This window comes from Mesoplodon densirostris, chromosome 4 (genome assembly GCF_025265405.1).
Source record: "Mesoplodon densirostris isolate mMesDen1 chromosome 4, mMesDen1 primary haplotype, whole genome shotgun sequence".
NCBI classification, from domain to species: domain Eukaryota; kingdom Metazoa; phylum Chordata; class Mammalia; order Artiodactyla; family Ziphiidae; genus Mesoplodon; species Mesoplodon densirostris.
In genome coordinates this window covers 75726360-75754090 of record NC_082664.1, presented here as the reverse complement: position 1 = coordinate 75754090, position 27731 = coordinate 75726360, and the positions used below count along the sequence as shown (strand labels likewise).

The 27731-nt window shown below is 55.3% G+C and overlaps 5 protein-coding genes across 11 annotated transcripts; 3 read left to right on the top strand and 2 right to left on the bottom strand.

The window, feature by feature from the left end:
- Positions 1–1582: 1582 nt before the first annotated feature.
- Positions 1583–4385, top strand: PSME1 (proteasome activator subunit 1). The gene is made up of 11 exons (XM_060096391.1): positions 1583–1815; positions 2404–2436; positions 2586–2648; positions 2766–2876; positions 2962–3007; positions 3123–3220; positions 3460–3528; positions 3615–3682; positions 3772–3826; positions 3902–3988; positions 4162–4385. Exons 1-11 carry the CDS (start codon positions 1777–1779, stop codon positions 4240–4242), a joined length of 750 nt encoding a protein of 249 aa, XP_059952374.1. The 5' UTR covers positions 1583–1776; the 3' UTR covers positions 4243–4385.
- EMC9 (ER membrane protein complex subunit 9) lies at positions 4376–6559 on the bottom strand. Its single transcript, XM_060096392.1, has 5 exons — positions 6323–6559; positions 6105–6181; positions 4962–5031; positions 4777–4871; positions 4376–4614 (listed from the first exon to the last, which is right to left on the bottom strand). Exons 1-5 carry the CDS (start codon positions 6518–6520, stop codon positions 4434–4436), a joined length of 621 nt encoding a protein of 206 aa, XP_059952375.1. The 5' UTR covers positions 6521–6559; the 3' UTR covers positions 4376–4433.
- A 1244-nt stretch (positions 6560–7803) lies between these two features.
- Positions 7804–11124, bottom strand: PSME2 (proteasome activator subunit 2). Of its 2 annotated transcripts, XM_060098212.1 has the most exons (11): positions 11006–11124; positions 10664–10696; positions 10164–10226; positions 9833–9919; positions 9698–9728; positions 9514–9611; positions 8855–8923; positions 8630–8697; positions 8411–8465; positions 8022–8108; positions 7804–7931 (listed from the first exon to the last, which is right to left on the bottom strand). In XM_060098212.1, the coding sequence occupies exons 1-11, from the start codon at positions 11051–11053 to the stop codon at positions 7851–7853; spliced, it is 720 nt and encodes a 239-aa protein (XP_059954195.1). In that variant the 5' UTR covers positions 11054–11124; the 3' UTR covers positions 7804–7850. The 2 variants fall into 2 exon arrangements, with proteins under 2 accessions (XP_059954195.1, XP_059954196.1); XM_060098213.1 differs by lacking the exon at positions 8411–8465.
- An 821-nt stretch (positions 11125–11945) lies between these two features.
- Positions 11946–22419, top strand: RNF31 (ring finger protein 31). 6 transcript variants are annotated; one of them, XM_060096410.1, is made up of 21 exons: positions 11946–12313; positions 12400–12546; positions 12697–12852; positions 13078–13137; positions 13241–13316; positions 13544–13721; positions 14197–14584; positions 14762–15049; positions 15310–15558; positions 15660–15845; positions 15957–16163; positions 18066–18239; positions 18323–18421; positions 18515–18604; positions 19930–20044; positions 20149–20267; positions 20541–20654; positions 20802–20859; positions 21575–21671; positions 21975–22143; positions 22226–22419. In XM_060096410.1, exons 1-21 carry the CDS (start codon positions 12122–12124, stop codon positions 22340–22342), a joined length of 3279 nt encoding a protein of 1092 aa, XP_059952393.1. In that variant the 5' UTR covers positions 11946–12121; the 3' UTR covers positions 22343–22419. The 6 variants fall into 6 exon arrangements, with proteins under 6 accessions (XP_059952393.1, XP_059952395.1, XP_059952392.1 ...); XM_060096412.1 differs by having other exon boundaries at positions 14759–15049; positions 15478–15558; XM_060096409.1 differs by having other exon boundaries at positions 14759–15049.
- A 552-nt stretch (positions 22420–22971) lies between these two features.
- Positions 22972–27731, top strand: IRF9 (interferon regulatory factor 9). Its single transcript, XM_060096428.1, is given in 10 exon segments — positions 22972–23069; positions 23841–24021; positions 24327–24510; positions 24750–24880; positions 24969–25050; positions 25154–25225; positions 25844–26185; positions 27030–27145; positions 27293–27385; positions 27387–27731. Coding segments are annotated over 9 exon segments (1278 nt in total). The 5' UTR covers positions 22972–23069; position 23841; the 3' UTR covers positions 27465–27731.

Sequence of the window (27731 nt, the reverse complement as noted above, 5' to 3'; positions counted from 1 at the left end):
CTGTCTTCCCGTAGGGGGTCTATATGTGCTCATTTACTTAAAAGATGTTCATTAAGCCAAGCATAGTTCCTTGCCATGTGAATAAGAAAGACAAGGTTTCTGCTGTTTGGGGGCCCATGGGTTACTACTGCCTGATGATAAACTCACAAATAATAATAGCAAACACTTGTGCTTACTGTGTGTTGGACACCGTTCTAAGTGTCTATAAATTCACATATTTAGCCCTCACAACAACAACACTATGAGCTAGGGCTGGCAGTGTTCCCATTGTACACTTGTGAAAATGGAGGCACAGAGTTTAAGTAACTTTTTCACAACTAGTAAATATCGGAGCCAGAATTATTAACCTAGGCAGTATGGGTCTGCTGTCTGTGTTCTAAGTCAGGGATCAGCAAACAACAGCCCTCCTGGGGCCAGTGTTTGGCCTGAGAGCTAAGAAATGGTTTTACATTTTTTAATGGTTGAAAAAAAATCAAAGAAGAATATTTCATGACAGGTGAACATTACATGAAATTCAAATGCCAGTGTCCATAAATAAAGTTTTATGGGAACTAGCCACGCTAATCCATTTAACTGTTTACCTGCTACAATGGCAGAGTTGAGTAGTTCCTACTGGCACTACAAAGTCTAAAATACTTACTATCTGGCCTTTTATGGAAAAGGTTTGCCAGCCCCTGGTCTACACCACACTATCCCCCAAAAATAAACTGACTAATATCAGAGAGAGAGCGCTATGAAGGTACTAAAACAGGCTGCTTTCTAATAGACTTGGAAGGAGTTACTTTATAAGGAAGATAGAGTTCTCTCTGAAGAAGTGACATTTAAGCTGAGAACGGAATGACATCCTGAGGCAGGGGACCGGGTGTGTCCGGCAAAGGGATTAGCAAGGACAAAGGCCCTGAGGCAGGAATGAACATGTTACAAACAGGTTTGAGAAACAGCTGGAAAGTCCAGGTATTTATAACTGAAATGAAAGAGGGAGAAAGCAGTGGAAAGTGAAGTTGAAGGGGAACAGGTGCCAGACAAGCCTTTTGGGCCAGGAAAGTCCTTTGGATTTCATCCTAAGGTCAACAGGAAGCTGAGAAAGTTTTAAGCAAGAGCAAGGTGGAATCCTGCTGCTGTGTGGAGAGTGGGTTACAGAGGAATGGAGCCCACAAGGGTCATAAGAGAGCTGACCCTCTCTTATGACCCTCTGAAGGGGCGATGCCAGAGTCTGAATGTCACTGAGCCAGACGATGCCTGTGGAGCCGGAAGTCCCCGCTGTTAGGGGAAAGGAAGGGAGGCCAGGTCTTGCTCCAGCACCGAGAAAAAAAGGAAGAGAGCCAGATAAGGCTAATCACTGTCCCAGGACGAGCAGAGAAAGAAGAGAGCCAGAGGGCTGTCAGGAGGCAGGGAGATGGGAGGCGGGGAGTTTAGAGGTGGACACTGGTCTTGGGGCCGGGGAGGCGGGGGCGTAGAAGGCAGGGCGGGGAGGGAGGAGGTGGCGTGGGCGGAGTCGGTAGGAGGGGAGTCGAAAGACTGGCAGCGGTGGGGAGGGCGGGGAGGCGGGGCGGCGGGGCGCTGGAAACGCGCCTTTCGGGCTCTAGGGGGAGCCGCGGCTGGGCTGCCTCCCTGAGCCCCTCCGCTCCTCGCCTTTCTCTGGTCTGTCCCCGCCTCCTCCAGTGCCTCCACTCCCACTACCCAGGAGGGCAGTGCGGGGAGCGAGTGCTGCTTTCGCTTTCCCTTCCCCGTGCCCACTCCTCACTCCGCGTGTGGCCCGAGGCCGCCGCCCCGGCCATGGCCACGCTCAGGGTCCTGCCCGAAGCCCAAGCCAAGGTGAGCGCTGCGGGTTCGAGGAAGGGCCCATCAGGGAGGCGTGGCTCCGAGAGGCTGAGGGCGTCTGTGACCCGCTCCCACCCAGCCCCCCGACTCGAGTCGGGGTCAATCATCCGAACCCTCGTGAGCCTCCGTGCCCAGAGCACCTGAGCCCGGGGAACCCGGCCAGGTCTGCCTGCCGGGAGAGAGAGGCGAGGCGGCCGAGGTTCAGCGGGGTGAGGTGAAGCGGAGCGCTGGCGTGGAGGGGAAGTACGCTGGCCCCGGGCCCAGGCCCACACACAGACGGGGAGCGGACCCTGCCCGGCCACCACAGGAGGCCCCGGGGCCCGCTCCACAGGGCACTCCGCCCCTTCCCCAGTCGCAGCGGCTCTCTTACATCCCTCCTCCCACAGCCCAGGAGACACTAGGGATCTGTTTCCGCTTGAACCCTTCGCCCTTCACCTCCAGGAATGTTCTCATTTCCCAAATCCCGCCCCACCTGGGTCCACTCCACCCTTCTTCCCCCAGTCAGACCCTACACAACCCTAAGTGTCCTTGAATAGACTGGCCATAAAGCCAGTTGTCTGAAGGGCTGCCTGTGTCCCACAGGTGGATGTGTTCCGTGAAGACCTATGTACTAAGGTAAGACCTGACCCGTCATCACCCCACCCCTCCCTACCCAATCCCACTGCTCAGCCCTTCCTTGCTGGGCAGTGGCAGCCCTGCTTCACTGCCTAGGAGGGGCATGTGATTCTGACCGCCATCCTCCCCTACCCTTACCCTACACACAGACAGAGAACCTGCTCGGGAGCTATTTCCCCAAGAAGATTTCTGAGTTGGATGCATTTTTAAAGGTACTGGGGCTGGGCAGGGAGTAGAGAGTAGAGGCCAAAGGGAGAGCCTGCTGGGCCATGAGAGTGAGGAGGTGAGAGCCCTCCCCTGTCTCCAGCCCTTCTCCCCCCCTGCACCAGGAGCCAGCTCTCAATGAAGCCAACCTGAGCAATCTGAAGGCCCCGCTGGACATCCCAGTGCCTGATCCAGTCAAGGAGAAAGAGAAGGAGGAGCGGAAGAAACAACAGGAGGCAAGTTGGCAAGAGCTGGAAGGAGGGACCCATTACGGGGAAAATCAGCCTTAGGCCTGCCTAAGAGACCCCCCTCTCCCTACAGAAGGAAGACAAGGATGAAAAGAAGAAAGGGGAAGATGAAGACAAAGGTATCACTATGGTGAAAGGGACTTGCCTCACCTCCCAGGAGCTCCTCCCTAAGGATGCCTCTTCCGTGCCCTGCACAGCCCCAGTCATGTGACTGACCCAGTGCCCACCTCCTAGGTCCTCCTTGTGGCCCAGTGAACTGCAATGAGAAGATCGTGGTCCTCCTGCAGCGCCTGAAGCCTGAGATCAAGGATGTCATTGAGAAGCTCAACCTGGTGAGCCCTCCCACTTCCACCCCCACCCTTTGTCCTCCTTCGTCCCTGCCAGTTGGGCATGGCACCTGCCAGGTCTTAGCAGGAGAGGGCATAGCAAGTGAAGCCAGAATTCCAGGCTCGGGGGTTCAGGACAAACGTGGCATACTTCCACCCACCATGGGCAGGGAAACAAAGGAGGACAGGAACCTGGGAATTGGGTTGGGGGCTGATGGGGTTTCAACGTCGTTCCCTCCTCCCAGGTCACCACCTGGTTGCAACTGCAGATACCTCGGATTGAGGATGGGAACAATTTTGGAGTGGCTGTCCAGGTGAGGACACTGCCCCACTCCTCTGCCCTCCTTATTTCTCCCGTCCATGCTGCTTTTCCACTTTCCCCCTTGCTTTCTTTCCCCAGGAGAAGGTGTTTGAACTGATGACCACCCTTCACACCAAGCTGGAAGGCTTCCACACTCAAATCTCCAAGTGAGTGATTGCCCACTGCTCTGCCTTTGGCTGGGACTGAGGCCTGTGCTCCCTCCTCCCCCTACTCCACACCCTTCTACTTCCCACAGGTATTTCTCTGAGCGAGGTGATGCTGTGACCAAAGCGGCTAAGCAGCCCCACGTGGTAGGTGAGGCCCAGGTCAGGGTGCATGGGACGAGGGACACCTTTGAAGTCAGGCCTGACCCGAGTCTCCCACAGGGGGATTATCGGCAGCTGGTGCACGAACTGGATGAGGCAGAGTACCGGGATATCCGGCTGATGGTCATGGAGATCCGCAACGCTTATGTGAGGAGGCGAGGGCAGGAGTGGGCAGAGGCAGCTTTCCCAGGCCACCCACTCCCTGACCCTGCGGGCTGGGGGTGAAGGGTAACAAAGCTCGACCTCTCCACAAGGCTAGAAATGGGGCACAGAGCCACTGGGGACCTGTGGCTGACCCCCACTCCTCCCTGGCCCCATAGGCTGTGTTATATGACATCATTCTGAAGAACTTCGAGAAGCTCAAGAAGCCCAGGGGAGAAACAAAGGGAATGATCTATTGAGAGCCTCCTCTTATTCTGTGATGGGTCCAGCAGAGACCTTCCTCACTTTCACAGGAGATTCCTGACTTTCCCCACCTTCTGTCTGTTGAGGTTTCTCCCTCACCTTGCCTCCCAGGCACAATAAATATAGTCATACCATCCAACAGCCCAAGTCTCTTTATTGCATCCTGAGCCTCCCCTTTGGCCCTGGCTCAGGTGTTTCCATTTGTGGGACCAACCCACTGGGTGATTTGGGCGTTGAGCTGCTGGTTGGTCCAATCCTCCCGGATGTCGTCCAGGTGGCAGTCAAAGTCCACAAGGTGCTGGTGGGCCCGGCCCTCTAGTAATGCTCCCACCATCTGCCGGGACTGTTCCCAGTCCCTCCACATCACTCTGAAATAACAACCCCCGTGGAGGTCAAACTCAGCAGGCAGAGGGGCCAGACGCTTGGCAGAGGTTAGCTTCTAGAGAAGGACGCTGAGGGCAGAACCAACAACAGAGGAGGCTCAGGAGCTGTGGGCTTCCAAGAAGAGGTGGAGGGAGTGGGGCACTCACAGGTTCTTGTCCTTGGGGACCCAGCAGAGACCATGGCTCTCCAGGACAATAACTGGGGGCACGTGAGGCTGTAGCACCAGTTTCTGATTATCCAACTGTGTGGACAAGGAAGGGCAGGTGAGGGTTTCGAGGATTCCCCCTTCCTGCTTTCTTTCCACCTCCCCACTCTGAAACCCAAGCCTCACCATAATAAGTACTGCATCAGGGAAGAATTCTGCAATCCGCCCAGCGATTTTCAAGGCCAAGGGCCCAGGGCTGTGTAGAAGGAAGATCAGAGTTGTGAAGAGCCTCCTGTGGGCAGACCCCGTCCATCTGAGCTGGGCTTCCCAGGGCCCAAAGACGTGGAGGCAGTGACGGGCTTTCCCTGTAGTTGGCCTGGGGGCATCAGGCCTGCCTGACTGCTTTGCGCAAGACTTATGCTTGAGCGCTGTGGGAAACAGGTGCTCAGACACTGCTGGTGAGAGTGGAAATCTAAGATGGTCTTTTTGGAGAGTAATTTGGCATAACCATCCAGATTTATATCGTATGTTAACCCAGAAACCCTACTAACGAAGAATTTACTGTAATAATAGGACAGTGTCTGTAATAACAAAAAAATTGAAACCTCAATGTTTAAGGCACTAAGTAAATTATGGTACATCCATGTTCATACTGTATAGCTGAGAGGGTAAGGTAGATATTAGTGTAGGGATGGAAAGATGTCAGGTATTTATTAAGGAGACAAAAGCAAATTACCAAACAGTATAATTCGCTCCAAATACGTGACTAGTGTATAAGTAGATAACTTTTTCTGTATACAGTTGACCCTTGAACAATGAGGGGGCTAGGGGCCACAGAGCCTCCCGCAGTTGAAAATCTGCAGGTAACTTTACAGTGGGCCCTCCCTATCCCGGATTCCGCATCGGGATTCAACCAACCTCGGATCCTGTAGTACTGGAGTACCTATTCAGTGAAAAAATTTCGCCTATTTGTGGCCCCAGGTAGTTGAAACCCGTGTTGCTAAACGGTGAACTGTATATATAAAAAGAAACTTCCTATTTTTAGAAGCTGCTGGTTGGGCTTCCTTTGTGTTTTCAGCACTTGGGGGGCATCTCAGTTACAGCAGGTGTCAGCCTGTTACTGTCCTTCCCACCCCACCGCAGCTCCTCCAGGAAAATAACATTTCTTTATATTTTCTCACTGCCTACCTAGCCTAGTAGGTACCTTAGCTCTACAGTGGCTAAGCCTTGGATGGATGAAGGAAAGCTGGAAGGAATGACCAAGAGGGGCTCTCTTGACATCCCCCACCCCATAACCCTTAGCCCTCTGCCTCTGGCTTCCCCACTCACCTCTGGTCGTCCAAAGCTGCATTGGCATGGTAGTACCCTGCCACTACCAGCCCGGCCTGCGCGCCCCACACATCCACCTGCCATGGGAAAGCGCCATCAGTAACTAAATCGTGCCGCCCGCCCTATGGGTGCGCACTACTGCCAAGAGGCCAGGGATGGCCTTGGGCTAGGGGTGTTGGGGGGTTTCGCGGTGGTCGGTGGGCGTCCAGCGGCGGCACCTGGTTGAGGGCGACCTCCAGCATGACAGACAAGGCCAGGTGGCTGTGGAACAGGGGCACACAGTCGGTGAGGCACAGGCATTCTCTCGACCGCGGCGCTGGCGCCAGCAATAGCCCGTTGACAGCGGCGTGCGGGTAACGGGCGGCGTGCAGGCACATCTTCACGTAGGCCCTGGCCGAGATCTCCACCTCCCCCATGGCGAGCGGGGCCCAGCTCGCGTCCGCGAAGCCCCCTCCAGCGCCCCCAAGCCCTCCTGGGCCCTTCCCCGTGCCCCCTCACTTAGGTTCGACGGTGACGCTGACTTGACTCGAAGGCAGCCCGCCGGCTCCGGCCGACCTCAGCCCGGCGCCCGACCCCCGGCCCCCACCCGCCCCGGAATGCAGGCGGCCGGGATTGCATGTTGCAGCACAGAGCTCCGCCTCCCCCGCCCCCAAGCGGCGGCAGCAGAGATGCGCCTGCCTTGGGGACGCATAACCAGGGTTCCAAGTCGGACCGGCTTCTGGAGTCCCGCCCACGTGGTGCTCTTTGATAGGCTTAGAGGGTCTCGTTTTGCCAAATCAACATCCAACATTGTCCCGCCTTTGACTGTAAAGAAAGCTACCCGCACGCTGATTGGCTAGGCTACCCCACTTCGGCTCTTGATTGCAAGACGGCTGCGTCTGTTACCTCTGCCTCCCGCCCCTACAGGCCCCTCTGAGCCACCTGGGTGGAGCCCGCGCCCCTCATCTGGTGTCTTCCCGAGCCGCGGAGCTTCAAATGTCGGTACGCAGCGGACAGCTTGGCTCCCAACTATGGAATGAGTGGATTTGTACTCTAGAGCGGCTTTGCCACTTACTAATAAGCCGTGCCACTTTTGCAACTACAGGTTATCTGGCCCTTGCTTTCCTCAATGTAATGACTGCAGAAATAAAGACGGCATTGGCTGAAGGAGGAGGGTAAAGGTCATAAAGAATTTTATTGAACCATCCTTCCCAGAATGTCTTGTAGTATAATTTCCTTCGCCTTAATGCCTTGGGAGCGTTTTTTCCCCTCCCAGCCCTTGAGAAGCAGTCCAACCATTTACCCATAATTTTCCCAGTGAAATCTCATTCTCCCTCCAGGTTTGCTCTGAACTGAAGAAAGGGTTGTGCCTTTCTTCATTCCCTGATCTCAGCCTCAGAGCTTTCCCCCAGTCTGTCCAAAGCCTTATTATTCCTATAAGGGCTCTGCCCAGATGCCATGTCTTCCAGGAAGCACTCATGACACCTCCAGATGGAAATAATCTTGTGAAATTCCCAAATACAGGTTATTTTCATGGCTGTCATGGCATGTAACAGTTCCCACCCTGTTCTTTAGGATGACTTCCTAAGAACAGGATGGACCTTTAATTCATCTTCATCTTCCTGGCACCCCTCCCTTTCTCATCACCATATTCACATTTAATGTCTGGATATAGGTGACATTCAGTAAATGTTTTTGAATGAATGACACACACCAGAGGTTATCCACACAAAGTATAGGTCATTTATTTCCCTTCTAACCCTGGGCTCAGTACATAGATGGCTTCTCTTCACCCTTTGGGTTGACAATTTTCTCCAGGTTGCTGCTTATAATATGGTAAAGCTCAGCCTGGAAGAAGGCGAGAGGTCCACAGTCAGGTTCTTGGCCTTTCCTCTGTCCCCCTCATCCACCTCCCTTAGGGGCTTACTCCACACTCACATAGAAGGTCCTGAGGTCCAGCACCATGGCCCTGAGGTCTCCATAGGCTGCCTCATCTCGCTCGTGCACCAGGGCCCGGTAATCCATCTGGGATGTGGAAGGCAAAGCTGAGTCAGCCCCATGGGAGGTTGGGACATTAGTCTGGTTTCCTCATACAAGGAATAGGTAACTTGAGGAATGAGCCCCTTCTCAGCCAAGAAGTGGGATCCCAGAGGATCAAACAGAGAAAGGAGTCAAGGTTTTTGAAGCCTAAATCAGTTTTCCTGGGCTTAATATTCTCCACATTGGGAAGGTCACAAATGAGACAAAGAGGACCTCTATCCCCCACTTTCTCATCATCCCCCATCCCCAGCAGCCTCAGCTAAAAGGCTGGTGAACTGTCCACTTACTACATGGGTCTCCTTAGAGGCCTTGGCCACAGCATCCCCACGTTCTGAGAAGTACCTGCCAGAAGCAAGCGGAGTAACCACAGGAATGGATGTTCAGAGAGAGGTACTCCCTCAGACCCTTCCCAAAGCCCCGCTTCATCCCGATAGGCATGCCCAGCTTTGGGAGTCCCGAAGAAATGTCCCTGCAGACCCCGGTGCTGGCCTTCCAGCTGCCCTCACTTGGAAATGGTTGTCTGGAAGGCTTCCACTTTGGTCTTGACTGCATTTACCCTCTCCAGCACCTTTTCCTGTGGTGACAAAAGAGTGGAAAGCAAAGACAACCCTTCTTCATCTCCTCCCTCCTTCACTCACCATCTCCCTCCTCCTCCCAGTTCTTGTCTAGCTCCTATCCCTTACTCCCCAAGTCTCTCCCTGCTGTCAGCATCCTCACACACCCTTTCTCACCTGGATTGCCACCCCAAAGTCATTTCCATCCTCAATTTTGGGGATGAGGTGCTGGATCCATGTGATCACCTACATTAAGAGATATCACGTAGGAATCATTCAACAAACCCTCTATTCTGATTACTGCTACTTCCTAATAATAGGTACATTTAACTGACTACTTATTATATGGCAGGCACTGTGCTATGTAGTATATACCTCATTTAATCTTCACAACAACCTTTCAAGGTATATATTCTTTTGTTTGTTTGTTTGTTTCAAGGTATATATTCTTATTGTACCCACTTAACAGATGAAAAAACTGAGTCACAGGATGTCTCAGTTACTTACTTAAAGTAACCAGTTAGGTAAGTGAGAGAGTCAGGATTTGAACGAAGGCCATCTCCCTCTAGGGCCCAAGCTCTTACACCAACTCACTGTACCATAGCATCTGTGCTCTGTACCTGGTACAGCAGTGGGTTCTCAGGTTATAGAGGTGGATGCAGCACAGTCTGATTTGGGGATACCATTGTGATAGAGAACAAAAGGTATCTAAACCCAAGGCACAGAAGGAAGCTTCCTATTTGGGGACTAGTTTCCTAAATGAAGGAATTGAATCTCTGAAGGAGACCAGGGCCTGGCCTTGCTCGTTTTCTCTGTCCCCCAGTTCCCAGGCTTACCAGAATGCATTTTTCTTTGAGAGTCCAGACTTCTGGCTTAACCAGGGCAAGCAAGGCCAGGACCTTCTCATTCCCAGGGAGAAAGCCGCACTTAGGGACTGTGAGAAAGAGGGGACTTAGACCCTTTCTCATCCAGTAGTCAGTGTGCCATTTTCCTTTTCCTAGCCACCTCTTCCTCTCTTACCTTCTTTCTTCTCTTGCTTATCTGTTTCCATCTAAGGAAAAAAGGGGGAAAGTAGCTTTAGAAAAGTCATGCAGGTTGGAGGGCCATCATTTACACTGGGTTTATAGCCCAAGCCCTACACCATGAGAGCCTCACCTCATCATCCTTGGGCGGAGGGTCTGGGATGGGGATGTCCAGCGGGGCCCGGAGAGAAGTCATGTCAGTCACGTTGAGGGAGTCTTCCTGCACAGAGCTCACTGTCAGGGGCTGCCCAGCCTCTTCCCCTCATCCTGAGTCAGAGCCTTCCCTCCACACATCCCACCCACCCTCTGCCTCCCAACCTAGGCTCAGGCCTCACACTATCCTCATGTTCCCAGTCCACCATTTGCGACTGTTCTCTGCATTCGGAGCCCAGTTGTTAGCTAGAGAAGGTGGATGGAGAGGAGAGAGGCCATGGGGTGGGGCAGGAGGGGTCCACACTACTCACTTGCAAGAGCTGATTCAGGTATATGATTTTCTGAGGTAAGAATCTGTAGAGGAATTCCTCAGCCTGTGGGTTACATTGCAAGGGTCGGAATCACAGAAGACGTTCGGTGAGATGTCTGAGAAGTGGGACTGGAAGGGCCCTTGGAAATCATTGACTCCAGTACTTATAAATGAGGGAACTGAAGCCCTGAAAATTGAAGGGAATTCCCCAAGCTGGGACGCAGCAGAACCAAGGTTAGAACTGTGGTATTCCTGCTTTGGGGCCATGGCTTTTCCCTCCACACCAAAAGAGGGCAGAGGAAGAGGTGGCAGCGCAGAAGGTATTAAGAGGGGTACAGGTAAAAGTAGAGATCAATAACTAAGAGCTTATCTTGGGTGGAGGCCTAATAAGTGAAGTAGGGCGCGGGTGGAGGGTGGGTTTGGGGATCAGTCTGAGAAGTTGCAACCCTCAAGTATTGGCCTAAGATTCTGGGTCAAATCGCTTGAATCCAGAAGACTTACCTCCTGGAAAAGATTTTGCCTGAAGACATCCACCTGCACAGAGAGAGGTACCCGGATGTTGGTTAAGGGTCTCAGTTGTCCAGAGTAAGATCCCACCCCCAATAGGATGCCCTCCAACTTGGCTCAGTCCTTTCCCACCACAAGCCAGATTTCCCTGGAAGCCCATGCTCAGTGCACAGATTGTCCGGAGGGCAGGAATCTGGTAATCCCCGGGCAGAAGCGAAAGCACTTAGAGAGGTTGGGAGATTTCTCTGGCACGGCCTTGGTCCCTCGGAGCACCCAGTTTGGCCTCCATTTAGGAGGGCTCCTCGGCGCCTTCCTGGCCTCCCGGTCCCCCGTTACCTGTTTGCGGGCTTCCCCGCTCAGGCGCACCCCACAAGGCTTGGCCATGCTGCTCCAGTTGCTGCTAGGTCTCCGGTCTCCCTGTTCGCCGCCTGGGCTTTCGCTTTCACTTCGCACGTCCAGGCCCGCCCCCCTCAGCCCCACCCCCTTCCTTCTTTTCCCCCTCCCCCTGGAAGGCCTACTGTAGGGAGCCCCTCTGCCATTCTCGGCCTGTGAGACTAGAAGAGGCGGTGCTGACTCGGTCACAAACCCAGGGGCTGTCCGGGGGAGGGGCTAGGAAAAGTGGGACCTGCGGAGATTGAACAGGGGCTGTCCCTTGGGGAAGGGGAGGGGCTTAGAGAGAGGGGGAAAGAACCGTCCAGGGACAGTCAGGGTTGGGGTGAGAAGGGTGGGAGAGTGGGAAAGGGGGTGCTAAATGGTGGGGCTCCCCCAGGAAGGCTTGACTACGGGGAAGGGCCAGAGAGGGATCAGAGTGGGCGGGAGAAGTAGTAGGAGGGAGAAGGGACAGAGGATAGGAAGGGAGAAGGCGCGGGGGCTTCCTCCCGGAGGGCGCCCTATCTTCAAGACTGACTGGAGAAGGGGCTTGAGTGGGGTTCAGGCCGGCCAGAGTTGAGTCCCCAGCTGAGTGGGATTTCCCCTGTGGGGTCCCGGATAGAGAGGAGGGCTTTGAGGGGAATAAAGTAACCCCGCGCCGGGGTCTATCCGGAGAGAGGTGGGACCAGCCTGGACCAAGGAGGGGAAGAGCGCCCGAACAGGGTTTGCAGCCTAGGCGCTCTGGGGGAGGAGCCATGGATTATTTATCATGATCATTGGCTGGGACCCTGGGCCACGCCCCCCCGATTTCTTGGCCTCCGCCCTTCCTCCAGCTTAGACCCCGCCCCTTCCCCTGAATCTGGGTCGCAGTCCCGCCCTCTTTCCTAGTACTTCCTGTTCCCGCTAACCCTGGCGTTGGGCCCGGGGCCGAAGAGTGACCGTGCCCTGAGTGACCCGGGGCGTCCGAGCCGACCGGGTCGGGCCGCGAAGCCAGACCCCAGGCGCTCCTGGCGGCGCTCGGGCCGCGCACAGCCTGCGCCAGGTCCCGTCGGGCAGCGGGCTGGGGCTGACTCCTGTCTCAGGATGCCGGGGGAGGAGGAGGAGCGGGCCTTCCTGGCGGCCCGCGAGGAGCTGGCGAGCGCCCTGAGGAGGGATTCCGGGCAGGCGTTTTCGCTGGAGCAGCTCCGGCCGCTACTGGTCACCTCTCTGCCGCCAGCAGCCCGCTACCTGCAGCTGGATGCTGCACGCCTGATCCGCTGCAACGCTCATGGGGAGGTGAGGCCCGGCCGGGGTTGGGAGGAGGACAGAGGACCTGAGTCCGGGCCGGGGCTCACAGCTCTCTGCTCTCTGACTGCTCCCAGCCCCAAAACTACCTCAACACCCTCTCCACGGCCCTGAACATCCTGGAGAAATATGGCCGCAACCTCCTCAGCCCTCAGCGGCCCCGGTACTGGCGCGGGGTCAAGTTTAATAACCCTGTCTTTCGCAGTACGGTGGATGCTGTTCAGGTGAAGCCCCTGGGCCCCTAATGGGAGAAGGGAACTTAGCCTGGGCTGGGGGTTGACTAGAAAGGGCCTGAGGCTGTGCTGAATGGGTTGAGGTCCAGCCCTATTGGGAAGGGGACCTGCTGGGCGGTGACTGGTTTGAATGTGTGGCAGGGGGGCCGGGAAGTTCTGCGATTGTATGGCTACACAGAGGAGCAGCCAGATGGGTTGAGCTTCCCGGAGGGCCAGAAGGAGCCGGATGAGCGACAAGTTGCTACAGTCACACTGGAAGTACTGCTGCTTCGGACAGAGCTCAGCCTGCTGCTACAGGTGAGGTATCTCTAGTCCTGAGGGCTTAAGCATCAGGGCTGGGAATCCCAGCCTAACAACAAAGCGAGTGTGGGGACTCCCATGCTGCTGAACCATAGGCATAGTCCCCACAGTAATTTAGGATCTCTCTGTACTTTTCACCCTGTGAACGTTGGGGGACCAGGGCTTTGAGGGAGGGCCTTGTTCCAGGGCTCTAGGTGGGAACTCTTCTTATCTTGTTTGCAGAATACTCATCCAGAACCACAAGCACTGGAGCAGCTGCTGAAAGACAAGGTTGAAGATGATGTAAGGAAGGCAGGAATGGGGCTCTGGGGCCTGGCGAACAAAGGGAACCTGTTGTGGGCCTCTGTCCCCAAGCCCTTGTTCATTCCCTGTCCTTTTTCCTCAGCTACTGCAGCTCTCAGAGTTTGCCCCCTTACTGAGGGAGATTGCTCCTGGCCCCCTCACCACACCCTCTGCCCCAGGTACTATTGTCCTATATTGAGGGGTGGGAGTGTTAGTAGATCATACTGATGGAAATTCCCTCTGTTTTCTTGGTTATCTTCCTTTCTTTTTAAAAAGAGATTAAAATTGTTGCCTTGGGTTGAAAAGATATGCTGAAAAGTTGTCTGTGATTTGTCCTCCTCCACAGCAGATTCAAGTGTAACCTGGTCTTTTTTAGAAAGATGTTCTATTTTTTCCTGTTCTCCAGCCTCCATTCCTGGTCCCTGCTTCCTCTGTGGTTCTGCCCCAGGCACATTGCACTGCTCAGCTTGTAAACAGGCCTTGTGCCCAACTTGTGATCGCCTCTTCCATGGACACCCAGACCGTGCACATCACCTCCGCCAGACCCTGCCTCTGGCCCCCCAGGCCACCCACCTGACCCCCAGGTGAGAGGCCTTTTTCTCCTGAGTGGGAGCAAAATTGAGAGAACTTAAAATTATTTGAGTATCTACTATGTGCTGGATTCTGTGCTAAAGACTGTCTCATAGAGAGCAAGCAGCCAGTTACTGCCCTCCAGGAGATCATAGATATACATATCAAGCAAGTAGCAGTCATAGCAAAATAGATTATTTGGGTGTGCAGATAGGTAGTAGGAGGATGCAGCTTAGTCAGAAGGATCAGCTCAATCAGTTGGTAGTATTTTAAGCACCTAATAGGGGTCAGGCCCTATGTTAGGGATATTTACCAGCCAGATGTGGACTTTAAGCTGTCATTTAAATGTTGAACAGGCTATGGGTATAGCAGTGTTCCAGACATGTGCAAAGGCCAGAGCCATGTGTTGTCTTGCAGGGAATGAGGGATGCCCATGGGTAAGGGTCCCAGGCACCCCCTCAGCAGGCCGTGTCTGCTTTTCCGTTACAGCTTACCTGCCTCAGCTGCACCACAGCCTCAGTCAACCTCCCTGCTGGCCCTGGGAGACAGCTCTCTTTCTTCCCCTGATCCTGCAAGTGCCCGTCTTCCCTGGCACTGTTCTGCCTGCGCCATGCTGAATGAACCTTCGGCAGTACTCTGTGTGGCCTGTGATCGGCCCCGAGGCTGTAAAGGGTTGGGGCTGGGGATTGAGGGTCCCCAAGGAGCTGGGGGCCTACAACCTGAGCTTGCACGGGGTCACTGGGCCTGCCAGAGCTGCACCTTTGAGAATAAGGCTGCGGTTGTGCTGTGTGCCATATGTGAGCGACCTCGGCTGGCTCAGCCTCCCAGCTTGGTAGTGGATTCTCAGGATGCCGGCGTTTGCCTGCAGCCCCTTCAGGTAACCTGTTCCTGGCCTTCTCAGCTCTTTATTTGCACCTGTTACCACAGGCCATTCTCTACTTCTTCATCCCCTATTTTCATTCAGTTCCCCGGTATCTTCCCCCCAGCTTCCTATGTTTCCATCTTGAGCCTCAGCCAACCTTCAATGGGATAATTCTTTCTGCCTTCCCAGCAGGAGGACACTTTGCTCTCCTCTGCCCAGACTCCAGTGTGGTACTGTATTCACTGTACCTTCTGCAACTCAGGCCCTGGCTGGGTGTGTGCTGTGTGCAACCGGACCAGCAGCCCCATCCCAGTACAGCATATCCCCCAGCCCCTTGCCAGCTCTTTGGAAGAGCGACTCCCTGAACCAGGGCCTTCACGACGCCTCAGTGCCCCCCTGGCCAGTTCCTGTGGGGACCTTGAGAAGCAGCGCCAAGACAAGATGCGGGAGGAAGGTCTCCAGCTAGTGCTCAAGATCCGGGTGAGGATTTGGGCCTGGGATAAGCTTGTGGGGGAAGGGAGAGGCTGCAGTTGATTGATGCAGGTTCTCAAAACCTGTCACTGTTAGCAGCAGCTGCCTCTTATTGAACCCTTGCCCCACGACAGGTATCATGCTGTGGTGTCCTGCTCACGTGATCCATGATCTGAGCTCAAGCACTGTCAGCATTTTGGTTCGGGCTAAGGGTGGGTGGAGTGTGCCCTTCCTGATGGGCGCTCTGTCTGGGCGGGACCGTGCCTTAGGAAGGGGAAGCCGGAGGCGCCTGTCCAGAGGAGGTCTTCTCAGCTCTGCAGTACTCGGGCACCGAGGTGCCCTTGCAGTGGCTGCGCTCAGAGCTGCCCTACGTGCTGGAGATGGTGGCTGAGCTGGCTGGACAGCAGGACCCGAGGCTGGGTGCCTTTTCCTGTCAGGAGGCCCGGAGTGCCTGGCTGGATCGTCACGGCAACCTGGATGAAGCTGTGAAAGAGTGTGTGCGGGCCCGGCGGAGGAAGGTAGCAGCAGCTGTGCTGGAGGGGGGCGCAGGATTGAGGGCTGTGGATCTCAGAGCGTCTCACATTCTTCTTCACTCCTTCTCGCCCCTCCCAACTCACAGGTGCAGGAGCTCCGGTCCCTGGGCTTTGAGCCTGAGGAGGGGTCTCTTCAAGCCTTGTTCCAACACGGGGGTGACGTGGCACGAGCCCTCACTGAGCTACAGCGCCAGCGCCTAGAGCCCTTCCATCAGCGCCTCTGGGACAGTGGTCCTGAGCCCACCGCTTCCTGGGACGGGCCAGATAAGCAGGTGCTGGAAGGAGGTGAAGAGCCCACTTAGTAGGGCTGAGGGCAGGCTGAGGGGTAGGCTCTCTGCGGTCTGACAGCCACTTCTTCCCTCTCCACCTGAATCGCCTTGCAGAGCCTGGTCAGACGGCTTTTGGCAGTCCACGCACTCCCCAGCTGGGGCCGGGCAGAGCTGGCGTTGGCGCTACTGCAGGAAACACCCAGGAACTATGAGTTGGGGGACGTGGTGGAAGCTGTGAGGCAGAGCCAGGACCGGGCCTTCCTGCGCCGCTTGCTTGCCCAGGAGTGTGCCGTGTGCAGCTGGGCCCTGCCCCGCAACCGCGTAAGTCCCTCCCCACTGCCCCGGCCTTAGAATTGCTCTGTTCCCTTTGAACCCTCACTCTCCCCCAGCCCCTGTCTCTGATCTTGTCTTTTGCTCTGCAGTTGCCCATGTGCCCCTGAAGGCTTCTGGGAAGGGGAGGGCAGGAATAGGCCACCTCCCTCTCTTTTTTTAAATGTTCTATTATGGGAAATTTCGAACATGCAATAGTAGAGAAAACTGTGTAATGGATTCCACTCTCCCTCCCCCCACCATGTATTCATCATCAAGCTTCAGCCATTATTAATGTATGACCAATCTTTACTTCATCTACACATACATAGGATTTTTTTTTTTTTTTTTTTTTTTGGCGATACGCGGGCCTCTCACTGTTGTGGCCTCTCCCGTTGCGGAGCACAGGCTCCGGACGCACAGGCTCAGCGGCCATGGCTCACGGGCCCAGCCGCTCCGCGGCATGTGGGATCCTCCCGGACCGGGGCACGAACCCGTGTCCCCTGCATCGGCAGGCGGACTCTCAACCACTGTGCCATCAGGGAAGCCCCTACATAGGATTATTTTGAAGCAAATCTCAGATGTCAGATAGTTTATCTGTAATATTTCAATATGTATCTCTAAAAGATAAAACTCTTTGAAAATATAACCACAAATACCACTGTCACACCAAAAAAATTACCATTCTTTAATGTAATCATCAAATACCCACTTGGTAGGAATAGGCCCCTCTTATCTCCTGAGCCCCTTCTGACTTACTCTAGGTCAGAAGTGGCAGTTCTTTGGCAAAATACAGCCCGGTTTAGTTAGGCTGGCTCTGTATGTTTTTTGTTTTTACTCTTTATTTTAAAATAATGGTAGGGGCTTCCCTGGTGGCGCAGTGGTTGAGAGTTCGCCTGCCGATGCAGGGGACGCCGGTTCATGCCCCGGTCCGGGAAGATCCCACATGCCGCGGAGCGGCTGGGCCCGTGAGCCATGGCTGCTGAGCCTGCGCGTCCGGAGCCTGTGCTCCGCAACGGGAGAGGCCACAACAGTGAGAAGCCCGCGTACCGAAAAAAGAAAAAAAAATGTAGAGTCACAGCCAGTTATAAAAATAGTACAGAGTCCTGTGTGCTCTTTATCCACCTCCTCCCAATGGTGACATCTTGTATAATCATAGTGCAATATCAAGACCAAGAAATAGATATTGGTACAATGTTAGCTAGACCGCAGGCTTTGTTCATTTTGTGCATCAGTGTGTATGTGTGTAGTTGTATGCCATTTGATCCCACATGTAGATTCATGTAACCACCAACACAATCAGAATACCACAATGCAACCCCCTTGTGCTACCGCTTTATAGTTGTAACCTTCTTCCCCTCTTCCTGTCATATGGCAGCCACTAGTCTGTTCTCCATTGCTATAGTTTTGTCATTTCAAGGATGTTGTTTGTGTTTGCTTTTTTTTTGGCCACGCCACACAGCTTTCAGGATCTTAGTTCCCCAACCAGGGATTGAACCTGGGCCCTCGTCAGTGAAAGTAAGGAGTCCTACCCACTGGACCACCAGGGAATCCACACCCCCCACCCCCGGCTTTTTTTTCCTTTTTAAATTAACTTTTTTAAAAATTTTATTTTCTATTGGAGTATAGTTGATCTACAATGCTGTGTTAGTTTCAGGTGTACAGCAAAGCGATTCAGTTATTGTGTGTTTGCTTTTAATTGAATGCGGATGCCTTTAGAGGGCGTTCTTCCGTTTACCTTAGGTCTCACCGTGGTCTGTTTTTTTCCATCTGAAGGTCTTCAGACATTTAGGTTTCCCGCCCAGTTGTTAATTAGACCTCAGTTTCATAGCAGACACCTGGCTACTGCCCCTCCCCCCGGCTGGCAACTGTAGCTTCTTACCCCCTTTCCTCCCTTCCCTTCCCCTCCACCAGATGCAGGCTCTGACCTCCTGTGAGTGTACTATCTGTCCCGACTGCTTCCGCCAGCACTTCACCATTGCCTTGAAGGAGAAACACATCACAGACATGGTGTGCCCTGCCTGTGGCCGCCCCGACCTCACCGATGATGCGCAGCTGCTCAGCTACTTTTCCACCCTCGATATCCAGGTACTGCAGTCCCTAGGGCTCAGGGTGCCCTGGGCTTTGAACAGGAGCCTTGCCCACCCACCACTTCCACATCCTGTTCCCAGCTTCGAGAGAGCCTAGAGCCAGATGCCTATGCGCTGTTCCACAAGAAGCTGACTGAGGGCGTGCTCATGCGAGATCCCAAGTTCTTGTGGTGTGCCCAGGTCAGAGGCCTGCCCAGAGCTGCTGACCGGAGGGAGTGGGGGGGAGTGGTTCCTGGTCAGGCCTCAGGCAGCTTTATGCTCTTGCACCCACAGTGCTCCTTTGGCTTCATATACGAGCGTGAGCAGCTGGAGGCAACATGTCCCCAGTGTCACCAGACATTCTGCGTGCGCTGTAAGCGCCAGGTGAGGCACATCCATCCTTTTGGAAATAATACCTGCTGAGCCACCGCAGGTACTGTTAGACGCAGGGTGTGCTGGAGAACAGAACAGACATGAGCTCTGGGCTCAAAGAGTTACAGGCTAGCCAGGGAGGGAGGGAGGAGGGGTGAGGGAAGGAGAGAGAGCAGAATTATACATCGCCATGAGTTCTATGAAGAAAACAAATAGAAAACAAATGGACTTACCTAGTACACAGGATCGAGAGGTTAGACAAGTCTTCTCTAAAATGGCTGGATTTAAGCTCAGACATGAAAGTTAAGAAGAAGCCAACTATGCAAAGAGTATTTGGGAGAGAAAGAACAACACATGGAAAGGCCAAAGTCAGAAAAAGTGTTGTGTGGCTGGAGCCTCAAGAGCAAGGGTGAGAGTGGCTGGCGGTCGGAGAGGAGCTAGCTGCCAGGTCAGGAGAGGCCGTGAGGCCAATCAAGCAAGGGATCGGCCTTTCATTCTAAGACTGAGCAAGGGGTGATGCTCTCTCATTTACCTTTAGAAAGTTTAATATTTGGTACGAAAAAGTTGCATCTGTCTTTTTTTTTAACTTATTTTAATTAATTAATTTATTTATTTATTGTTGGCTGTGTTGGGTCTTCGTTGCTGCGTGTGGGCTTTCTCTACTTGAGGCGAGCAGGGGCTACTCTTCGTTGCCATGTGTGGACTTCTCATCGTGGTGGTTTCATCTTGTTGCGGAGCATGGGCTCTAGGCACATGGGCTTCAGTAGTTGTGGCACACGGGCTTAGCTGCTCCGCGGCATGTGGGATCTTCCTGGACCAGGGCTTGAACCCATGTCCCCTGCATTGGCAGGCGGATTCTCAACCACTGTGCCACCAGGGAAGTCCCTGCATCTGTCATATAAAACACAATAATAAAATGAACACCTGCGACCCTACCCCCAAACCTCCAAGCTAGAACACTCCCAGTGCAGTTGGTTACACGTTCAAAGGCACGCTGGCCGCAAGGTGGAGGCTGAACCATAGGGGAGCAGGAGTGGAGGCATAGAGACTAGGAATCAAGACGAGACCTGACCTGGTCTGGAGTAAAGGTGGTCAGAGTAGGGATGAAGAAAAGGACAGGGTTGAGCTAGGCTTGGGTGGTGGTAACAAGAGTTGCTGGTGAACGTTTCGGGTGTGAAGAGATGAGAGAACCAAGGCTGGCCCCTCGGTTTGGGATTTGAACAAATGGTGGATGGCAGTGCCATACACTAAGCCAGGGACCGCTGGATCTGAGTGGAGGGGCCAGCAAGAAGGGCCTGGGATAGAGCTTTCATGGGAAGCTTGTTTTCTTCTGGCAGTGGGAGGAGCAGCACCGAGGCCGGAGCTGTGAAGATTTCCAGAACTGGAAACGCACCAATGACCCGGAGTACCAGGCCCAGGGCTTGGCGATGTACCTCCAGGAAAATGGCATAGGTAAGGTTGCCTGTTTGCCCAGTAATCTCTCATTGCCAGCGGCTCTCTTCCTGAGGGCCTGAGGAGCAGTGGCAGCCCGAACCCTGACCTGCTGTCCCTTGCAGACTGCCCCAAGTGCAAGTTCTCGTACGCACTGGCCCGAGGAGGCTGCATGCACTTTCACTGCACCCAGTGCCGCCACCAGTTCTGCAGTGGCTGCTACAATGCCTTTTACGCCAAGAATGTGAGCCCAGAGAACGGGGATGGAAGGGCTAGCTGGGTGGGGCTGCCATGGGGAGTGAGGGAGTGAGGGGTGGAGGCCGTTAAGGAACAGCCCAGGGTAAGAGGAGAACAGTGGGGGGTAAAGCACCTCTCTCTGTCCTCTCTCCCCTTCTGCTTGCTCCAGACCCTCCAATGTCTCATCTCCCCCACCCCTACACCCCTCACGCAGGGGTTCCTGAGAGGCCAGGACCCCAACAGTCTCCAACTTCCCCTCTCCCATCTGGGTTTCCGCCAGAAATGTCCAGACCCTAACTGCAGGGTGAAGAAGTCCCTGCACGGCCACCACCCCCGCGACTGCCTCTTCTACCTGCGGGACTGGACGGCTCCTCGGCTCCAGAGGCTGCTTCAGGTCAGGGGCGACCAGCCTGGCTGGTTTGCCGGTCGCCCAGGAGAGGAGGCAGGGCACAGGGTGGCAGGAAGGGAAAGGCCTGGATGTCGAGAAACCCAGCAGGCTGGCATCAAGGGAAGCTAACGCCCATCCTTCTGCCCTCCTCAGGACAATAACATCATGTTCAACACAGAGCCCCCAGCGGGGGCCCGGGCAGTGCCTGGAGGTGAGTGTCGGGCCTGGGAGAAGGCAAGAGGAGGGGCTGGGCTCCCCCTGTGTGATGGATGAAGGGGAGGCTTGGGCCTGGGGTTGGACCAGGACGCAGGGCCCATCCTGTGCTTGCTTGTTGTGCTCTTTGGTGACTCAGCCTCCTTAGGCTTGTTTCTTCCTCCGTAAAGTGGGGATCATATCCACCTTGCAGCCAAGCTGTTTTATGTAAGGCCCCATTCAAGCGCCTGGCACCTCAATGCTAATTTTATTCTCCCATTCCCAAAGGATAGTGATTCATTAGTTAACTCAATGACTATTTAATTAAAGACTTACTAGTTGCACTGTTTTAGGTTCCATGAGGGCAGCAGAAAGATGTTATGTATGATTCTAATCTGCCCCACTTCTTACCATTTGTGTAGAGTAAGACCTTCACAGAATAAGCTAACTTCGCGAGAGCTAAATCACAACCAAAAGAGCTGTCTCAAGAGAGGATATGATGATGGGCCAGAAGTCAGCTTGGCTAAGAGCAGGGACAGCAAGGTCCCTGCTTCTGTGTCAGAAGTGGTCTGCACAGTAGCATCTCTGGCACAGCTGTTAGAGCAGGGGCTCCTGTCCTCAGTCCCCTCCCTAGAGGCTGCCTCCCGTGCCTCCATCCATATCCTAGTTCTCCTGGGCCTTTGTGGGCAGTGGCCCCCTCCGGACAAAGGGTCCCTTCCTTCCCTTACCCCTAGGTGGCTGCCGAGTGATGGAGCAGAAGGAAGTTCCCGACGGGTTCCGGGACGAAGCCTGCGGCAAGGAGACTCCTGCTGGCTATGCCGGCCTCTGCCAGTGAGTGCCAGGCAGGGCGTGGGGCACAGCGTTGGGGGCACAGGAGCACTGGGGGTGTGCCTGAGCAGAAGAGTGGGTCTCTGCAAGCAGTAGGTCCTGCAAGAAGTGGGAGGGAGGAGCCTCTCTAGGCAAGGGCACAGAAAGGTGGTGTGCACAGGTTGGCAAGGGCCTACAAGAGCAACTGGCGAGGGGTGTCCGTCTTGTTCATCTGAGTATGCTAGTGCCCAGCACAGTGCTGGACACACTCAGTTGATATCAGTCAAACTTCAGAAGAACAAATATTCCACCCTCTCATCTCCCCAGGGCGCACTACAAAGAGTACCTGGTGAGCCTCATCAATGCCCACTCGCTGGACCCAGCCACCCTGTATGAGGTGGAGGAGCTGGAGACGGCTGCTGAGCGCTACCTGCATGTGCGCCCCCAGCCGCTGCCTGGGGAGGATGCCGCCACCTACCACGCCCGCTTGTTACAGGTAAAGCCTCCCCCAGCCTCACCTCTGACCCCACTCTCTAGAAGTCCCCTGTCCAGACTGTGTCTGAGCCCCGGGCTTCCAGTATCATCATCTTCTCTCTCCTACAGAAGCTGATAGAAGAGGTGCCCTTGGGACAGAGTATCCCCCACAGGAGGAAGTAGCTGAGGGCAAGGGTCCCAATGAAGGTCCCGTGATCTGACTCCCCAGGAACACCTCCAGCACCAATAAAGAGGCATTTCCTTGCCCAGGCTTCTTGGTGGTCCTTCTTTCTTCCTGACCCCACCATCTGGGGGCACCAGGGAAAGAGCGGGGGTGAACAGAGCTTTGCTAAAGGCCCCCTGCAGCCTGCCACCTGACTCTCTGGACTCAGGCAGAAGGAATTGACACTGTGGGAGGCCAAGGGCAGCCCTCCCCATCCAGCCACCTGGCCTGGGCTTCCTCCTTCCCTGCCTCCTTTCTTTCTTTCATTGAATTCAGCTGATACTTGGGGTGACCTAGTAGGTACCAAGCAGGCACCGTGGGGGAACACAGATGCACAAGTGGTACAGAGCTGTCCAGAGGCCCCAGGCCACACTCCGGGACACTGCAGCCTCCCTGGGGAAGCAGCAGTGTCATAGAGGTGGTCTGACACGAGCGAGGAGTGTCTTGAGGGAGGAAAGGGAATGAGCCTGAGCCAGTAGGGTCCCTCCCCCAGACTCTGACCGCAGGATTCCTACGGTAAGATTCTCAGATGCTGCTTCCCCCTGGTGGTAACCAGTTACCCTGCAACTCGGAGACCACGTGATTTCGGGGAAAAGGACCTCCCTGGAGGAGAACTGAAACTTAGGGTGGGGACTGTAGAAAGGGGCGGAGAGATCCAGGAGCTGCCTAGCCAGGAGCTGAGCTGAGGTCGGCTGAGCCCTGGGACAGCCTGCAGAGCAGCTCAGGTAAGGTTAACCAAAAATAGGTGTCAGCCTGGGTCTAGGCGGGAAGGCCCGGCTAGATTGGAGGTGGTGGGTAGAGGCTCCTGGGGACCCCTCTGCTAGACCGAGGAAAAGACAGAAGGAGCCGGGGAGCTGGAATTTGGCGTGAGTGAAAGACTGATGGGGGGGCCGGTGTCCCAAGCCCTCTAGGTAAAGGACAGGGGGACCTGCTACCGGGTTGTTTGGGGAAGAAGACTGCTGCTCTCCCCTGCTTGTTTTCTTGCCTCCTGGTCCTGCCCACTTCCGCCCGCCCACAGCTCTGCCCCTGTCACCAGCTCCCTGCCCCACCTACCCCTGGGACAAGCAGAGGTGGGGGGAAGGTTGGGGGGCATCGAAGGATAGGTTGTGGGGGTGGTGAGTGAAGAGGGTTGATGAGGCATCTCACAAGCAGCCACTTGTGTCTGTAAATACTTGGGGATCCAGACAGGGCCTCTCACCAGGAGCGGGACACCAGGGGAACAATAGATTCCTGAAAAACCTTCAAATTAAGACCAATGCTTAAGGTTGCCTTCTAGATGTCACAGCTCGGGATGTTAAAAAGAAAGTAGTTTTGGTCATCGCTAGTGACGGCAGCAATGAAACACTTCAGCCTCAGAAGTTTGAGATTATGTCTATAGAGGCAAAAGATGGATGAGATCTCTAGGGGCCCTTGCCGGAATCCAACCCCAAGGGCCAGGATCTCACTCTTCCCAAAGTATCAGTTCCCCTGACTCTTCCTGCTGCTTTTATCCCCAGGATGGCATCAGGCAGGGTACGTTGCACCCGAAAGCTCCGGAACTGGGTGGTGGAGCAAGTGGAGAGCGGCCAGTTCCCAGGAGTGTGCTGGGAAGATGCGGCCAAGACCATGTTCCGGATTCCCTGGAAGCACGCAGGCAAGCAGGACTTCCGGGAGGATCAGGATGCCGCCTTCTTCAAGGTGAAAGGCCCGGAAACCGGCCCCTTGGAGGGAGGGATGGACTATACACTGGCACTGTCACCCTCAAGTGGTTGCATCCACCTGGGTTTCAGATAAAGGGGAAGTTGCAGGGTAGAACCAGCTACGTTACGTAATCGTCAGAGCCCCATGCAAGATGAAAATGCAAGCCTTAGTAAGGATCGCAAGGTGGCAATAGCTGAGCATAAACCTAGCATAGGCCCTTCTGTGTGAGCACTCGGGCCACACATCTGTGAAGCCAGCCTCGGTAAAGGATCTGCCTCTTCTTTACTTCTGCTGTGTCCTAGGCCTGGGCGATATTTAAGGGAAAGTATAAGGAGGGGGACTCGGAAGGCCCTGCTATCTGGAAGACTCGTCTGCGCTGTGCTCTGAACAAGAGTTCTGAGTTCCAGGAGGTTCCTGAGAATGGCCACAGGGATGGGGCTGAGCCCTACAAGGTGTACCGGCTGCTGCCACCCGGAACCCTCCCCGGTGGGTGTCCCTTTGCCCTGCCACTCCTAGAATCAGCAGCCTCGGGAGGAAGGATGGAGCTCTGCGCCTCCTGGGAGGGTGGTGGCCTCCCTCCAGGCCCCTAGGTCAGAGTTCTGCCCTGTCCTTGGGGAGCAGGTTCCCTGCCAGTCCTGCCCATCCTTTCACTGCCTCCTATCTCTCCCCTTCCCTCTGTGCCCACTTAAGGCTCTGACCTTCCTCTCCCTCCCAATGTTCCACAGCTCAGCCAGGGACTCAGAAATCACCATCAAAGCGACACCACAGTTCTGTGTCCTCTGAGAGGAAGGAGGATGAGGTTACCACGAAGAACTGCATACTCAGCCCCTCCTTGCTCCAGGACCCCCTCAAAAATGTGAGAGCTGGGGAGGGAACCGGGTGGGTCTGAGGGCAGAACAGTAACTGGGGGAGAGATGGGCCAACGATAGAAACTGTGTCTGTAGGAGCTGGTGGAGTCCAGTGGGGGAGTAACCTATTCAGACTCCGGAAGCAGCCGCAGCAGCAACAGCCCTGAGCCTCAGGAAGGTACCGAGTGCCCTGCCTCTCGTGTTATCCTCCGTGCCACACCCTCTGGCCCTTGGACTCCCCAGTCCGCTCTGAATAACCAGTGCCTCTGCCTCCCACCCAGGTAGGGACACAGCTGAGGCCCCTCTCCAAGGAGATCTGGTGTCCCCCGAGCTTCTGCCCCCTCCAGGTTCAGGTACTTGGCGTTTCTGACTCACCCCTGCCCCCGTCCTCCCTTGTCCTCCCGTGGCTATGCGTGTGTTAATCTAATCTGTCAGGGCTTGCAGCAAACCGGGGCCACCTTACTCAGAGGCACTGGCTTCTAGGCAGTGTACCTGCCACGACTCCAAACAGCTCACTTCTCAAAAATACCCCCTACACCCTGTGTTCCCTGGAAATCCACTTTGAGACATTGATTCTGTGGGTTAAGTAGAGGACTGAACTCTGGGACCCTCTTGTAAACTGTAAGGCCCTGGCCGTTAAGGCCTCAGTGGGAATCTGTGTATTAGTTCCTCCCCTGAGTGATGGGGAAGTATGACGGGAAGCCCTCTGGGCTGCCGAGGGTTGGCGGTGAGGATGAGGAGGGAGGGCGCCTTCTCTATCCTTAGAAGGTGCGGCTGCCGCCCCCACCCTGTGGCCTGCTTGGTCCTCACCAGCCCTCACCTGGTTTCTCTCTCTGAGCCTCACGTTCCTCGCCAGCAAAATGAGGATGCTGGCTTTGCAGGAAGCCCCTCTTCATTTCTCCAGAGCCTCTTGCTGGCCAGTGGGCCCCTGTGGAGGGGCGCCGGTGCAGCTGGCCTTTCTTTGTCTGCAGACTACTCTCTGCTGCTCACCTTCATCTACGATGGACGTGTGGTGGGTGAGGCCCAGGTGCAGAGCCTGGACTGCCGCCTCGTGGCTGAGCCCTCGGTCTCCCAGTGCGGCATGGAGCAGGTGATATTTCCCAAACCCGGCCCACAAGAGCCCACCCAGCGCTTGCTGAGCCAGCTCAAGAGAGGGGTCCTGGTGGCCAGCAACTCCCGAGGCCTCTTTGTGCAGCGCCTTTGCCCCATCCCCATCTCCTGGAACGCGCCCCAGGCTCCACCTGGTCCAGGCCCGCACCTGCTGCCCAGCAACGAGTGCGTGGAGCTCTTCAGAACCGCCTATTTCTGCAGAGGTGAGGCTGCTCCCGCCGAGCACCTGAGCCCCTTCCCCCACCGCTGTTCCCCCTCCGTGGGCCCGGCCACCACCCTGCGCTCCCTCCAGCACGTCCCCCGTCACAGCCCAGGCACGGCCCCTGCACTCGTGCAGTGCTCAGCCCTGGCAGTCCCCCTTCCCCAGCCAAGGCCGCGGAAGAGGAGGACCAGGTAAGCCCAGCACGAGGGTGTCACGCCCCGGGAGCACCACCACATGGGAGCGTACAGTAATCATGGGAAGGTGCGCCTCGTGGCACCCCCCACCGGACACACCTGCACAGCGACCACTCACACATTCGCAGGAGCTGCATGCATCACGTGCCCTCGCCCACCGCTCAGCCGCCCCTCAGCTTGCCCCTCCCCCATCCACACTTGGAATCCCACTTCCTGCCTCCATTCCACTCTCAATTGGACTTCGGGAGTGGGGGCCGGAGTATAGGGGACCCAGGGCCACGGGGTGCCCTAGTGCAGGGAGGCTGTGAGCAGGCCACAGAGGTGTGGCACAACTGTGTTAGCGGCCAGGGCTGCCGCCGAGAGGACTCTTAAGCTCCCCCAGCTCCCCCAGGTTTCAGGTTGTGTGACGACTGGCTACCTCTAAAAGGGGGCCCCTTTCCCTATTTGTCCACAGGCGAGTAGCAGCTTAGTTCCTAGCATTTCCCCTGGCACCAGGCAACAGCCTCACCACCCCGAGGCTCCTGCTCTGGCCTTGGTCTCTGAGTGGCCCCACTGCCACCCCTCTTTCTCCATTATGGGATCCTCCCCAATCCCTCCCTGCCTGAGACCCTCTGTCTTCTCTTTCTTCCAACTCTTGACCTTTTCTCTCAGACCTGGCCAGGTACTTCCAGGGCCTGGGCCCCGCACCCGAGTTCCAGGTGACACTGAATTTCTGGGAGGAGAGCCCTGGCCCCAACCACACCCCACAGAGTCTTATCACAGTGCAGGTGAGTCGGGATAGGGCAAGAACAGCCTGCCTGCGTGGGAGTGGGGTGTTGAGGAGGAAGAGGGCCTCCGGGGGAAAGAGCCCCTGGGCGTAGTGTCTGGCGCTGCCTGCCGTGCTCACAACCCCCTCTCCCCACCTCTTCATGCAGATGGAGCAGGCCTTTGCCCGACATTTACTGGAGAAGACTCCAGAGGATCAGGCAGCCATCCTGTCCCTGGTGCAGAGCCTGGAGGACCCGGCCTCCTTCTCCTCTCTCTGTTCCTCCTATCTGCTTTGAGAGAGCCTCTTCCTCCACGCTCTCGACCTGCCTCCCACGGTGATCATTCTCATTGGTTGTCTGTGGTGATTTAGTCCTTGAACTCCTCATAGACCCTGGTTGGTGGGGAACTCAAGGATGACTTTTTTTTTCTTCTTTTTTTAATTTTGAGGTATACCCTCTTTTGTCTCTGAGGAACTGAACTGGGCAAGTACAGATGGCGTGAACTCAGGGGGCCTTTCCCTCTGCCCGCAACCCTAAAACCTAGCACTTTATATTTTCTTCTTAGGTCTTCACTAAGGGTTGAAAATAAAATTCTATTGAAAAGGAA

Coding starts and splice junctions, on each gene's coding strand:
- PSME1 (XM_060096391.1), top strand. CDS start 1,777: ATGGCCACGCTCAGGGTCCTGCCCGAAGCCCAAGCCAAG. Junction 1,816..2,403: donor TGCCCGAAGCCCAAGCCAAG/GTGAGCGCTGCG, acceptor TGTGTCCCACAG/GTGGATGTGTTCCGTGAAGA. Junction 2,437..2,585: donor GTGAAGACCTATGTACTAAG/GTAAGACCTGAC, acceptor CCCTACACACAG/ACAGAGAACCTGCTCGGGAG.
- EMC9 (XM_060096392.1), bottom strand. CDS start 6,520: ATGGGGGAGGTGGAGATCTCGGCCAGGGCCTACGTGAAGATGTGCCTG. Junction 6,182..6,322: donor TGGAGGTCGCCCTCAACCAG/GTGCCGCCGCTG, acceptor TTCCCATGGCAG/GTGGATGTGTGGGGCGCGCA. Junction 5,032..6,104: donor GCAGCTTTGGACGACCAGAG/GTGAGTGGGGAA, acceptor CCTTCTACACAG/CCCTGGGCCCTTGGCCTTGA.
- PSME2 (XM_060098212.1), bottom strand. CDS start 11,053: ATGGCCAAGCCTTGTGGGGTGCGCCTGAGCGGGGAAGCCCGCAAACAG. Junction 9,729..9,832: donor CTCCGCCCAAGGATGATGAG/GTGAGGCTCTCA, acceptor TTTTTTCCTTAG/ATGGAAACAGATAAGCAAGA. Junction 7,932..8,021: donor TGGACCTCAGGACCTTCTAT/GTGAGTGTGGAG, acceptor GCCTTCTTCCAG/GCTGAGCTTTACCATATTAT.
- RNF31 (XM_060096408.1), top strand. CDS start 12,122: ATGCCGGGGGAGGAGGAGGAGCGGGCCTTCCTGGCGGCCCGCGAGGAG. Junction 15,846..15,956: donor GGGACGGGCCAGATAAGCAG/GTGCTGGAAGGA, acceptor ATCGCCTTGCAG/AGCCTGGTCAGACGGCTTTT. Junction 16,164..18,065: donor GGGCCCTGCCCCGCAACCGC/GTAAGTCCCTCC, acceptor CCCCTCCACCAG/ATGCAGGCTCTGACCTCCTG.